Source organism: Corvus hawaiiensis, chromosome 5 (genome assembly GCF_020740725.1).
Source record: "Corvus hawaiiensis isolate bCorHaw1 chromosome 5, bCorHaw1.pri.cur, whole genome shotgun sequence".
NCBI classification, from domain to species: domain Eukaryota; kingdom Metazoa; phylum Chordata; class Aves; order Passeriformes; family Corvidae; genus Corvus; species Corvus hawaiiensis.
This window is the reverse complement of record NC_063217.1, coordinates 3,545,593-3,559,524: the sequence shown is the minus strand read 5'-3', so window position 1 is coordinate 3,559,524 and position 13,932 is coordinate 3,545,593. Positions and strand designations below refer to the sequence as shown.

Sequence of the window (13,932 nt, the reverse complement as noted above, 5' to 3'; positions counted from 1 at the left end):
GAAATCAATCAGGCATAACCTTGGATGCCCGTGATGTGGTTGTCCTTGAGCCAGGAGTCTGAGTCCAGCCATCTGAAACCTGGTGTGATCCATCTACCTGGTACACTTACACTCAGGATGAGATGGATCACTCCACTCTCACCACAAAATCTGCCCTCTCAGCTACTGACCGTAAGAGGAGCCCCAGGACCTGCTCAGATGCCTGAACTCAGGTGTTTCACACAAGAGCCATGCTTTTCAGGAAGTGTGATGCCTCAGAAACATCCTCACAGCAATTACTCCCACCAGTGGTCCAAATTCCTAGGACAACTCTGAGAAAATCTCCAATATTTGAGGGGAATAAAGGGCAATTTTGGTCAAAATCCTACTGATGTGCAGCACCTTAGAGAAAAGTTTTGGGGACATCACTAGAACCATACTCCTAAATGTTCAGAGACAGGTTTGGGGGCCATGAATTTGACAGTGAATGAGCAGTACAAGGCTCTGCTGCATTATCCTCCTCTTGCTGACACACAAACCACACTCAAATCTCAAATTTGGGAGCCTTCTTGAAAGTGATGGTGTTTTTCAGAGCTCTTGACTGGTTTCTCCTCCCTTTGCAATCTCCCCACCACTGCCAGACATAAGTTTCCCTGATCTCCATCACACCCAAAGCTTCCCTCCTTCCCCACAGGGACCCCACACACCAGGTTTGCACACCCCACCACGGGCTTTGGCATGGTCAGGGGCTCTCCAGGAGCATCTCTCCAACCATGACCTGGAACACAACACTGCCTAGAAGGTCTGCAATGGTCAGGAGAGTGGTGGCTTCTCCCTGCTTCTCTTTGGGCCACACCAGGATGCAGAAGTTGGACACACAGGCAGCAGAGAGACATGCAGGCAGCTCATTGGGGCTTTCATTGGGAAGCTGCTGCTTATCTGTGACATTGTTTATGGGATCAGCTGGAGGGCTGACAGGCCTGAGGAATTCCACCCGATATCCCAGTGCCATCATCCTCCAGGGAAAACACTTGAGTGGCTGTGAACATGCTGTCCTCCTCCCCAGGCCAAGCAGCTCTTGGATCCATCCTAGGAGGGCAGTGAACTCCCTCATCACTCCAAAAAACACCAAGGAGGTGTTAACCCTCTAGGGACCCTGATATGCCTACGAATACCCAGTGGAGGTGGTTAATAGAGGAGGAGGAGAAGGTCAGGAAAGACAGTCAGAATCTGAGTCCCACACACTGGGAGAAATCCTTGCTGAAATCCAGCCCATTCTCCCATAGCTTGGCAGCTGCATCACGGAGATTGTCCATCATGAGGGCCTGGGAAGGAGCTGGCAAAGAGACATGCAAGCTGGGTATTGAGCAGAAAGGGGCGTTTCATGATTACTTTGGACCAGATTTAATTCATTTACTTCGTGAGAGTCAGAAAAAAAGAAGGAAGAGAGTGAGAGTCAGTTTAGGTTGGATACAAGGAAAAGGGCTTTTAATATGAGGGTGGGGAGGCCCTGGCACAGGGTGCCCAGAGAAGCTGTGGCTGCCCCTGGATTCCTGGAAGTGTTCAAGGCCAGGTTGGACGGGACTTGGAGGAACCTGGGATAGTGGGAGGTGTGGAATGAAATGAGCTTTATGATCACTCCCAACCCAAACCATTCCATGATTCTCTGACTTCCTTTGGCCAGGAGGACCCACAGTGAGCAGCTGTGGTACCTCCTGTGCCAGGGCTTTTTCTCTACCAGCTGCAATTCTCTGGACTTGCTGCTCTGATACATCCCCAGGGAGTCCTCAATCCTCTCCCAAACTTTTGATGCCACATTCAGGAGATGCTCAAGCAATGGGACACCTGTCCCCACCACAATCCTAATCCTATCTATGGATTTCTGGAGCTTCCCAACTCAAAAACAGAGCAGTTTGCACATTGGTAATGGTTTTTTTAATTTTCCATGAGTTTGGCCAATCAGTTTTTACCATTCATAGCCTGCTGCTTGCAGGGACATCCACAGCTGAGCAACCTGCTGTGAGATGACCACGTCCTCCTCTTAGCTGCTCACCTGCCACCTCCTGTGGAAGGTGTCACCTTCCCTCTCCTGTGATGACACCTATAAGGTCCAGCTCTCCAAAACCTATTTTTTTGCAAGCCCATTCCTGATACAAAGCTCACACCAAGCAACAGCAACCTTTATCGGTGTTGAACAGTCCTGCTGGTCCTTGCCTTTCAAATTTCATGGCGGGACAGCACTGGGACATGACTTTGTCCCTTTGTTTTTCCGACCTGCTCTTGTGTCTGCAGCGTTTCTGTGCCACGGACTATTCAGGACATGCTGCAAAGCCGGGACCTTTTAGAACAAAGATGCTTTTGCCAGCTAAGCCTGCTCATGGATTCTGCCTGTACACTGGGAGCCAGGGCCAGAATTTAGATTGGACTGGCTCCATTTGCATTGGTGCATTTTTCTTTTTTCTTGTTTTGCTTTATTTTTTTGAGCGGTGAACACTGGGACCAGCAACTCTCCGAACAATCCAAGTGATATCACCTTCCAGTGAGTCATGGGGAGGGCAGGGTGGGGAAGGGCAGGCAAGGAAAAATCATGAGATTGTGTTAGCTCGAACAAGCTAAAAAAAACGGGATATGTGTTTGGATATGTGAAGAGGAGATTGCATCCACTGCCACCCATCACAGAGCATTACAGTTTTGGGAAGCATCCCCACGGCTCCAGAGATTTTTACCTGCCTGGTTTTCCCCAAATATGACCAGGGTGACATTAACTAGGAATAAAAAAATACAAGTATGAGCACGTACTTTATTGGCTCAGTTTTTGCACCACCAAAAAAGTGAAGTTCAATTTTCAGATCGTATTTAGTCTGTAGCTTCAGTCACTTTGCAAGGTTCAAACAGGCTTTTCCTGAGCTCACCTGCAGCATTCTTAATTTCTGAATGGTCCTGAGGATAATTATTTAGAATTACAATAGGACGTACAGCCCTTGCCCTGATCCAGCTCTATCAGATTCAGATTTTGCAAGACGTGGGATGATCTTTTATAAAATGATGGAAGGAATAAAGTCCCCAAATGGCCTGTTAAGAGCTTATTATTATTATTATTATTATTATTATTATTATAAATTTTGATGGATGTCCCCGAATTGGGTGTCACCATCTCCTCCTCCCTCATCCCATGAGGTGTTGAGCTGGATGCCCAGGAGAGGTGTCCAGAGGGCTGATTTTGAGTGCGTAGCAAAAACTCCTCTTTAAACAAGACCACGGTTCCCTGCTGGATTGTGACACAGATCCGACAGAAATTGTTCTTCCTGTTCTTTGATGCTGCCTGTCCTCGCTTTGATGCTTTTGGGGCCAGATCACCAAAAATTGCTCTTACACCGACATAACAGACTGAAGTGCTGGTGCATCACTCTGTGTTGCTGTTCCTGTTCTTTTACTCACATCCTCTATTTCTGGACCTTGGACACATCCTTCTGTGTTTCCTGAGCTCTTCAAATGTCCATCACTCAGTACTGACTTTGACTTATTTATATAGGAAATGTTACAAAGCCCAGCCCAAAACCCTCAAAGTGTTGTTGTGTATTCATGTATATGAAAGCAAAAGCTGATTTCTTCAGTTTTTTACACATTCCCTAAAAAAGACCCCTCAAATCCTCTTATGTGCAGCCTCTCAGTGCCCATCAGAAGATTCTGATGCTCCAACATGTGCAGAGCAGCTGTTCTGGGGACTCCCTGCCTAGTTCTGTTCATCCCAGGGCAAGGAAATGAGGAAACTGTGGATGCACTCAGGACACGTCCCTTCCAAGGGCCATGCTTATTTGCATGGTAATGAGGATGGTAATGGGCCCCTTGTCTTCATATGTACACAAGGTTCTCACTGGGTGAAAACCAGCCAAAGCTGAAATTCAGAGGATTCATAGCTTCTTTTCCTTTTCAATTTGTGTTTTCTATCTGGATGCAAAAGACAAAGCACGTAGTACAGAAACTGCATTGTGCACTGAACTGCTAAACACCAGATAGAAATTATTATTTTAGCAACCATCAGGCTGTTTAGGCAAGCACCAATCTCTTAAGTAGCCTGGCTCAAGCAGTAATTACCAGTTGAATTTAAAAAGAGACCCTTCTTTTTATTTGCTTTGTTACCATAGTTTTTTGTTTTCGTTTCCTCTCTCTTGAAGCTAAAAAATGCTCCATAGAGCTGCAGCTCCTCTGAGAACCCAGAGCACACTGCAAACAGGGTTCACAGCAGCACTGTGAAGAGTTCATGGTAATTAACCCTTTCTCCAGTGGGGAAACTGAGGCAGGAAACCACTCCCTGACAAGGGAATGAACAGGATTATATGTTCTGTGAAGTCCTTCACCTGCCTTGGTCCCATTCCTGGATGCATCCATGGTACCTGTAGGTCCAGGGGGGTGGGTTGAGGGCACTGTGAAAAAGGGCATGGTCAAAGCCATGGTGGGATGAAGAATGGAGGAGATGCTACATGGAAGGCAAAGGGGGATGGCCCCAGCACCACTGGGGTGTTCAAAGCTCCTGGCTGTCGCTCAGGGAGGTGTTTCTGATGGGGTTGAAATCAAATCTGGTGATTCCAGCAGCCCAGAACCAACCTGTAAAACCTCAGCACTGTCCCCAAGAGAAGAAACTCCTTTAATCTAAAACAGCCAAGGTGGGGTCATTCCCTCTATGCAACTGAGCCCTGTGTTAAGGGAGCCAACAGGGAAGATGGAGAGAGACTGTTTATGAGGGCCTGGAGTGATGTGACAATGGGGAATGGCTTCAAACTGCCAGAGAGCAGGGTTAGATGGGATATTGGGAAGAAATTCTTCCCTGTGAGGGTGGGGAGGCCCTGGCATAGGGTGCCCAGAGAAGCTGTGGCTGCCCCTGGTTCCCTGGAAGTGTCCAAGGCCAGGTTGAAGAAGGCTTGGAGTAACCTGGGATAGTGGAAGATGTCCCTGCCCAGGGGGATGGGCCTGGATGGTCTTTCAGGTCCCTTCCAACCCAAACCATTCCATGATTCCATGATCATTGCTCCATCCAAAGCCACTGACTGCACCACCAGCAGCTGCTCATTAAGCTGCAAATGCTTTCATTTCCAGGAAGGCCCTGAGTCTTCCCAGCACAGAGATGTCAGTCCTGCTCACTCTCCTTATTCCATGCCCCCTTCGGCACACACTGACAGCCAGCCTCAGCTCCAGCTCACCTTGGGTGGGCCTTCAGCAGATATTTAGGCTGTTTTCCCTGCCCAACCACCATAAAATGCTAGGATCTGTCTGCCTTCTCCCACATCCCCGTGATGGAGCTGCCCACGTACCTAATGTTGAGTCTGGCTGAAATTTCTCCACTTTTTAGGGATGGGTGTATGAAAGCTTTGCTGGAACCAGTTCTCTGAGTTTCCTGGAGGATGGTTTTCCTCCAGCAAACAGCCTGGGGAGCTTTTATGCAGTGTCAGTCACAAATTCCTGGCTCCTGGCACCTGTTTTACTGTTTTGACATCAGGCTTAGGAGTGCAGGGGAAAATAATAATGATATCTGAAGTTAATGTTATTTACTAAAATACAAATTAATGCTCAGTCACATGGTGGCACGATTTGTCATCCAGAGCTAAAATTAAAAGAAATTAAGGCTGAGTCAGAAAGTTATTTCAGATCCAAGTGGGGAATGCTGTGTCGAGGCCATGTGGGAGCAACACTGACATCTTCTGGCTCGAAAACAAACCTCCAGCCTTTTCACCAAGAAAACCCCAGGGAAACTCTGCAAAAACCTAAGGAGGGGCCAGGTGCACAAAAGCGTTTTAAAGAATCAAGGACAAGCTTTGGGGCAGTGGATATTATGTGAGCCCACTTTAACAGCTCTCCTTAGCATCACCACAAAATCTGAACGGAGGGTGTGTGACACTGATGACCCAAAATACGTGTGAGGAGGAGGTGAAGGGGTGTTGTTCTTCTCAGTGCAGGTGGCAGGGCTGTATCCATACTTTTATGCTGAAGTCTGTAAGTCTGGAGGCGACAAATTACCTGAAAGTCACATTCCACTAGGCCAGGTTGCTCCAAGCCCCATCCAGCCTGGCCTTGGACACTTCCAGGGGTGAGGAGATACAGTTTCTCTGGGAAACCAGAGAAATGTTCCAGGGTCTCACCACCACCACACCTTCAGAATCACTTTTCTACACACCTCACCTCCCCTAGATTGGATTGACCACCACCCTTATCACCTTACTCTGCCACACCCTTCCCCTTCCTCTAATCGAGTTTCTTTTAATCTCTTCCAAGGTTCTTTCTTCCCATCCCTGAAGCCCTCCGAAATCGTCTTCAAGATCATCTTCTGGCTGGGATACTTCAACAGCTGCGTGAACCCCATCATCTACCCGTGCTCGAGCAAGGAGTTCAAGCGCGCGTTCATCCGGCTGCTCAAGTGCCAGTGCCACCGGCGGAGACCCATCTGGAGGGTCTACGACCACCACTGGAGAGGGGCCTCCATCAACAGCTCAGTGCAGGACTCAGAGACAGACCTAAGGCCCAGGATTAACACCCTGAACAGCTCCTTCATATTTAACTCCTCCTTCCAGGAGAGAGCCAGTAAGAGGCGAACGCTCAGCTTCAAGGGCTGGAAAATGCTCACCCCTTTCCAGAAACCAGCATCCACCCAGCTGAAGGAGAAGATGAACAGCCTTTCTAACAAAATCCGGGGTGGCTCCAGCAAAGGGGGGGTGACAGCCACCTACAAGACAGAGGTGGAGTCTGTCTCGATTGGGATCCCTCATGATTTCACGGAAACCATCGACTACCAAACCCATGACTTAACAGACTGCTGTGGGCTGAGAGAAACAGATATTTGAAGCCTCTGGGGCAGCTGTCGATGGTTTCTTTAGAGGTATCCAGCAGAAACATGGAGGGATACCACCTGTGGGTCTGTCAGGCAGGCTGGAAGCAGCAATCAGGTATTAAATGCAGTTGCCCAAAGGTTATCCAAGCATCCCCCACGTGGAGCTCAGCCCCTTCTGTGGGATTATGGGTTCCTCAAATTAGAGCCAATGGCATATCCCATTCTAACGAGCCACAGCAGGAGGGGAAGGTCTGTCAAGACCCATCAAGGCAAGAGCTATCTCCTCCCATAGATGGTGGTCTTTGGCTTTGGAAGAAGCTGTGCAATTAAGGGAAACCAGGATGTCTCCTTTGCCTTAAAAACACCACCGTGAAATCTAACGGAAAGATTGAATCCCAAAAGTTGCCAACCCTGCCTTAGTACATGTGGTCATGTTTCCATCCAGAGGCAGCATCCAGGAAGGACACTGCCCAGCAGTAGCTGGCAGCTGATCCTTTATGTGGTGGGTTGGGAGCTTGTAGGTCCTGAACAGGAGCTCCAGACGAGTCCTTGGCTTTGGAGGGAGAGCAGACTCGGGTGTTCCCAAGCAGGGTGGAGGGATCCCAACTCTCAGTCATCATCTCTGCAGTGGCCACAGCTTTGCCCCTTCCACATCACCTGGTTTTAGGCCAGAGGAGTATTCCAGGTGTGTACACTGCTGCCAAGGGGTGTACAGGTCTCTCTCCTCTCATTCCATCCTGTGAACCGTTTCCCCGTTCACTTTCCAGTGAAACACTTGCAATCCACCTTGCTTTAGTGAACATCCATCTGTGACACACAGAGAAACCAGCTCCTTTAGGTGTCAATCATCCCCAATCTTTCCTGTCCCCTTTTTGCTCTCGTTGTTTCTCTCAAAAAACGCAGGAGAAAAATGCATCCCAGGGGCTTCACTCAGGACAAGAGGAAATGGCCTCAAGTTGTGCCAGGGAACATTTAGGCTGGATACTAGGAAGAATTTCTTCACTCAAAGGGCAGTCAGGGACTGGACCAGGCTTCCCAGGGCAGTGGTGGAGTCACCATCCCTGAAAATGTTCAAAAGACATGAGGATGTGGCACTTGGGGACATGGTTTAGTGGTGAATGTGGTGGTGCTGGGTTAGTGGTTGGATTCGATGATCCAAGAGGTCTTTTCCAACCTTAATGATTCTGTGATGCAGGTCCTCAGCCAGCCTGTGCTGTGGCTCAGGAAAGGTGGGGTGGCTGAGTTCGGAAATTTGCATTTCTACTGCCCATAGAGTCCAAGCTAAAGTGGAGCTGAGGTGCAGTTGGAGCTCCCTTGAGTAGAGGGATCTTCTCCCCAGGAAGGGTCACACTCATGACCCTTCTCCCAAGGGGCTTCCCACATCCCTGATACATCAAACCTTTGGTGGCTGCCAACAATTGCCTTGGTTTTGTCCACTAACATGGTCAAAAGTAATGACAATAAAGGTGTGGTTTTTCCCTGCTCACAGAGTGTGAGCACCTCTCAGGAGGGCACTGCGGCTTCCTCTGGGAAACTCAAGGAGCTGAAGCCATGACAAGCCCACCTTGGCCAGTCAGCTCACAAAATGGTCACCCAAACTCTACTTGGCCATGGACTGCAGGCACTGGTTCAAAATTCAGAGTGGTTTGATCAAATTTCAGATAATGAGCCCCAAGGAGCGACCATCAGGTTCAGCCATTAGCAGGAGACACGTAGGTGATGGAGGCAAAGGACGGATCTGAAGTGAGGTGCCTCAAGCCAGGGAACTAAAGAACAGGAATGTGAACACCTGAGGGGTGGAAACACGGCACGGAACGTGTCCTGGGTGGAACCTGCTCCACATCAGCACTGCCCCTCGAACCCATGAGGAATCTTTCGTGAAAGTGCCTGCAGCACATCCAGCTCATCCCACTAAGGGTGGCTGCCAAAGGAAGATGAAAGGCGACCAGGCACAGCAGGGAAAATGTCACCTTTCTTTCTGATATTCTGGTTTGCTTTAAAGGGAAACAAAACAGGAGGGAAGTTGGACTTTTTTATTTTTTACTCTTTTGTGCAGTGCATATTGAGACAGGATACTGGAGTTGGCCCTGTCTCAACACCCTTTACTTGATGCAGGACTCCAAACTGGACCAATTATTGCACAAATACCAGCAGATTTTGTCCAGATATTTTCCTGCCAGCAGCAAATCCCAGCACTTACACTGAACTCAGACTCACAACTACCTGCATGTTCTCCTGCATCTGCAAAACCAGCCTGAGGCTGCCAGCTCTGCCCTACCAAAGCAGGGAACTTCCCAACACCCCGTGGGAACTTCTGTGGGGAAATATATTTTTCTCCCCTGTTTCTTTGGCTTTGAAGGGAAGTGAGACCTTACAGTGATGGTGGGGCAACATGAAAAGTCATTTTGTAGTGTAAGGACTGCAGCTGCCACTGTTTCCTGGGTGTTTTTGGGATCCTGGTGGGAGGCACTGGGGATGCGGCAGAGAAGGGACAAGGGAGAGTACAGTCCATGAATGCATCCATGACCAGACAGACAGACAGACATGCACACGTCACTGTGTTTATATATATGTGCCATTCCCAAAATACCAGGCATTCTCCTACAAATGGGCAAACATCCCTCTATAAATGAAGATTTAGCAAATGTTGGCAAGCAGTGCATTCCCATAAACGAGTTGGCATTGTTGCTTATACTTCTCCCTGATCTTTTCAATACACTTTTTTCTTTTTTCCTTTTTTTTTTCCAATACTGAAATATTTACATTTACAGCCTCCAGCCCCTTGAAAGCATTGCCAGAAGGGGAAAAAAAAGATTAGTCTGGAGGTTTGCTGCCTCTCCATCCCAAGTCTTTACAGACCTAAAAGGGAGAAAACAAAGTATGTTTAAGCACAGACAGAAGACACACACAAAAATGCCCAAATTCTGGCTCAGTTACTCACTGTATTTGATCTGGCCCCAAAAGATGCCCTGGAAGGTGCTGTAGGAAAGCCTTGAGCTCTGCTGTGCTGCATTCAGGCAAAATACTTGGTTTTCACCCCAAAATTTCATTTGGCATCTTGCATCAGAAGCAGTGCCAGGACTGGACTCTGAGGCTGCTCAGGCAGAGCTTCATCTAGAGGAGACAGGGCTGTCTTTGCTGGCAGGGAGGAAGGAAAATCTTGTATGAAATATCACCTGAGTATCTGAAATTGAGCATTTCTCCTTGAATGCCTTAATTTCCAAGCTGTCCCAAGTTTGGAAAAACAGGCTCAGACTTTCAGGACGTAAATTCAGTCCGATCCCACAGACTTCCCTGAATCCACAAGGGTGTGACCAGCGGAGGGAGTGGCCCTGTTCCTGCAAATTTGCCAGGCAGGCCATTTCCCAAAGCACCTGCACCTCGGTTATTTGTCAGATCCCACCTCATTGCACTGGCTCCGTGTCACAATTGCATTGTCAGACCTTGCTGCTCCAAGGAACCAAGAGCTGAGGGTGGAAAATGAGTTTTTCTGTCACTGGGCTCTCCCAAGTCCACGAGGGAAGGAAAGTCCCCATCAGCCTGAGCTGGGCTGCAGTTGGGTTGCATTACTATTGTTTACAGTGTGTATATAAGTGTACATTTTCTTTAGCAGAACATTGGAATTTTTTATGTATAGATTTTTATTTTTCAGCCCCAGATGTATTTATTAGCCAGAGTATTTCTGTTTTGTGTTTTGGATTCTGCCAGATTGATGTAAGCTCTATGAAACAGAATGCACATATTTTTGTTTGTTTGTACCAAATACATGCACAAACCTGTCTAAAACGTTGCTGTGAATTGTTGCTGTGTCTGATTTTTTAAACAAGGGTTTTAGGGGATGAAGGAGGAAGGAAGAAAAACCTGAAAATTATCCACTCTTGCTTATTTCTCAATTTTTTTTTTTTTTTTTTGCAGTTTCACAAGGATAATCTTTCTCACATGGAAGAATTGATGATAAATGCAAGTCAGGAGAGGACACTCTCAGTTTCTTGACACATAGGGATGAAGGTGTTGCACCAGCCACATCTAGAATGAAGGTTTAAATTGGATATTGGGTAGAAATCCTTCCCTGTGAGGGTGGTGGGGCCCTGGCACAGGGTGCCCAGAGAAGCTGTGGCTGCCCCTGGATCACTGGAAGTGTCCAAGGCCAGGTTGGACGGGGCTTGGAGCAGCCTGGGACAGTGGAAGATGTCCCTGCCCATGGCACAGGTGGGAATGAAATGATCTTTAAGATTCCTTCCCACCCAAACCATTCTGGGATTCTTATATATATGATGCATATCTGAGACAGGAAAGGGAAAGGCGAAAGAGAAAATCAAAAGGAGATACAACATGAAAACACTGGATCAATATTTGATAGCAGTCAGAGGTGAAAATTACTTTGGGGAATTTGGGGGAAGAAATGGAGAATGGAAGAGATGGAGAATGACCTTGAAAATACCTTTGCATCTCTGAATACATCTGTGACATCCATGGAATTTGACTGCTGTTTGCTTTTCTGATTCATCAGCTCAAGAAGGATAGACTGGACTTAGAATGGACCAAAGTTACAGGATAGTTTCCATCCAAAGAACATTTAAATCAAAGGGCACTCTGATGACTGAGAATTCAGGTCTGTAAAACCAGGAGTGGTGGGGAGAAGACAAGTAGTGAATGAGTGTTCACTGCCTCTCATTGTACAAGACCTAAGTGATATCATACCCAATTATCAAAATGAACAGAGCGAGGTAATTCTTCACACGGCTCATTTTTGAACAGTGGAACTCATCACCATGAGATACTGAGTCTGTCTGTAGGGGTTAGGAGAGCAATTAGGTGCCTTGGTGACAGATAAACCCATCAAGGGCTGTTGGAAATGTTTATATAATCTCTGAGCTGAGAAACCCCTGAAGCAGCAATTACTGTCAGCTGGGAGGATATTTCAAGGGATATTTCACTGTTGGCTTTTTCTTTCCCTCTATTCCTCTGAAGTTTCCCTGGTCAGAGAGGGGACTCAGCTAGAATGACTCAGGCTCTGGGAAGGTCCAGCCTTCTCTGTGTCCCCTTCCTGCATGCCACAGTTGTATCCTGCATTTCCCTGCCCACAGGGAAAAATAAAAAAAAAAAAATGGAAAACTTAAGTTTAGTCCCAAATGCACATTCAGTCATCAAGGTCACAGGATTTTGCCATCCCTGTGTGCCAGTTCCTGCTGGGAAATTTCTTTCACCACCCAGAAATTGAAAACCATCCCCTCAATAAACTGACTTTTCCAATCTTTTCACAGGACAGGGATTGTAGCTGGGACTGGGAGCTGCCTGGAGGTTTCCCAAGAAACTTCAGCAATCCTGTGAAAAAGTTTCAATTTTTGTTTCCACTTTCAGACCCCTAAGGGTCCCTCCCTGGAGACTCACATCACACAGAGTGACACTAAGGTCACTGACAAGTAGGTTTGGGTTTTTTTGGTACCTTCTGTGGGATTCAGCTCATGGATTAAAACATTTCCACTCCAGTGAGGTGTCCGTGTAAGAGCCATGTTTAAATTCCATTAGAGAAAAAAAATAATTAATTCTGGATTGAATATGGGCATTTCATGCCATCTGAGCCATTCCAGGCTGTCCAAGACATCTGCACAGGTCAGGAAACAGGACAGAAAACCTGATGTGCAAAACTGGCTGAGGATCAGAAGGACCTGGGCTGGGAGCTGGCAGCAGAAGTAAATGTTGGGCAAAGAACAGACATAAACTGAAAGTCTGATCCCTCCTTTTCTCTTGGGAAAAGAGGACACAGGATATTTGCTCTGGTTGAGCTCATCACCAAAAGTCAGATCAGGATGGACCACACCACCCAGTCACTGTGACATCCTGGGACACAGAGTCCTGCCAAGACGCCAGGAGGGACAAATCAGAGATTGTAAATTACACTGAGGTCCCACGAGGCCATTAAAAAAGGGTTTATAGCAAAAGTGTTCAGTTCTATTCAGTTCAATAAACCAAACTTGCCCAAATGCAAAGATTTCCTATGTGTAATGCTGGTGGATAACAGATGTCTTGAGGTTTGAGGGAAGGGTGGAGGCATCAAAAATAGGTTTTATGCATTTTCTGAGAACATTACCTGGCATTTATTATGCCCAGATCTCCGATTTGATTTTTTATAATACAGCCTCAAGTAGGACATTTCACAGAGTTTGGAGATTGCTGGACTTTCTTCACCTCTCTCCTTTGCCTTCAAGAAGTCTGAGGCAAGGAGGGACTCAGCCCATGCAAGTCCAGCTGACCATGGCTAAAAATCTCACTAAAAGAAATCATTTGGGATTTTCACAAAAGATCAAGGCCCGATCCAGCTCCTGTGCTGAATATTTACTCTTCTTTCCTCCACAGCTGCTGCTTTCTGGATGGAAAAAAAAAAAAATTCCCTGAGGGCTATAGATGATTCATAAATCTCACTGAAATGTGACCATAATTAAGCAGCAGCAGCACTGCTGAGAGACAGAGCACTGCCTGTTCAAACCCCTCTCCTCTCCCTTGGCAGATCCACGGTTGCTTTAAAACCTGACAGAACAACTAATGGATCAGAAATTTGAGTTCAGATGTAGCAGGAGAGTGCTTTTGGAAAGAGAAGGTCCCAAAGCTTAGCTCCATCTATGGCCAGGAGGCTTCAGCTGGAATCATTAGGAGAGGAATAGAATGTTCTTTCTCCTTGTCAGTGGAGACTTCCCATTCCCAAACTTTGCAAGAGGTGTCTGAAATTCAGAAAACTGACAGGAACACAAGAAAAGACCCCCCAAAGCCCTAAACCCAGCACATACCAACCAAAACAAAAAGTCAAACTATACGTAGGCTGAGTTATCCCAAAAGCTCTTACTCATCTGCAAGTTCAAAATTGGAATTTCTCCACACATCCTCGGGAAAAAGGAATGCCCTTGGGTAGCCCTGTTTTTCTCACAGCAAGGTGGTTTTTATGGGTTTAAAAGGTTTGCTGCCTTGACAGCACAGTTGTTAATATGAGAGTAAATTGCCATTGTTTTATGCATGTTTATTACTCCAGTCCTCAGCAGATGAATCACGGTGCAAACCCAGTTTCACTTTGATTGCTGTGGGGCTCTCATTTCTCAGCTGTTTCAGAGTTTCAAGCTTAAATGCTGCTTCTTAAAGCT

General features: G+C 47.0%; 1 protein-coding gene across 1 annotated transcript in view; it reads left to right on the top strand.

Annotated features, from left to right (window-relative positions):
• The window catches only part of ADRA1D (adrenoceptor alpha 1D), a 41,273-nt gene extending 30,676 nt beyond the window's left edge, over window positions 1–10,597 (top strand). Inside the window, exon 2 of the mRNA XM_048304717.1 lies at window positions 6,247–10,597. Coding sequence (XP_048160674.1) covers window positions 6,247–6,812 — 566 coding nt within the window. The 3' untranslated portion in view covers window positions 6,813–10,597. The remainder of the gene's footprint in view (window positions 1–6,246) is intronic.
• Window positions 10,598–13,932: the final 3,335 nt, after the last annotated feature.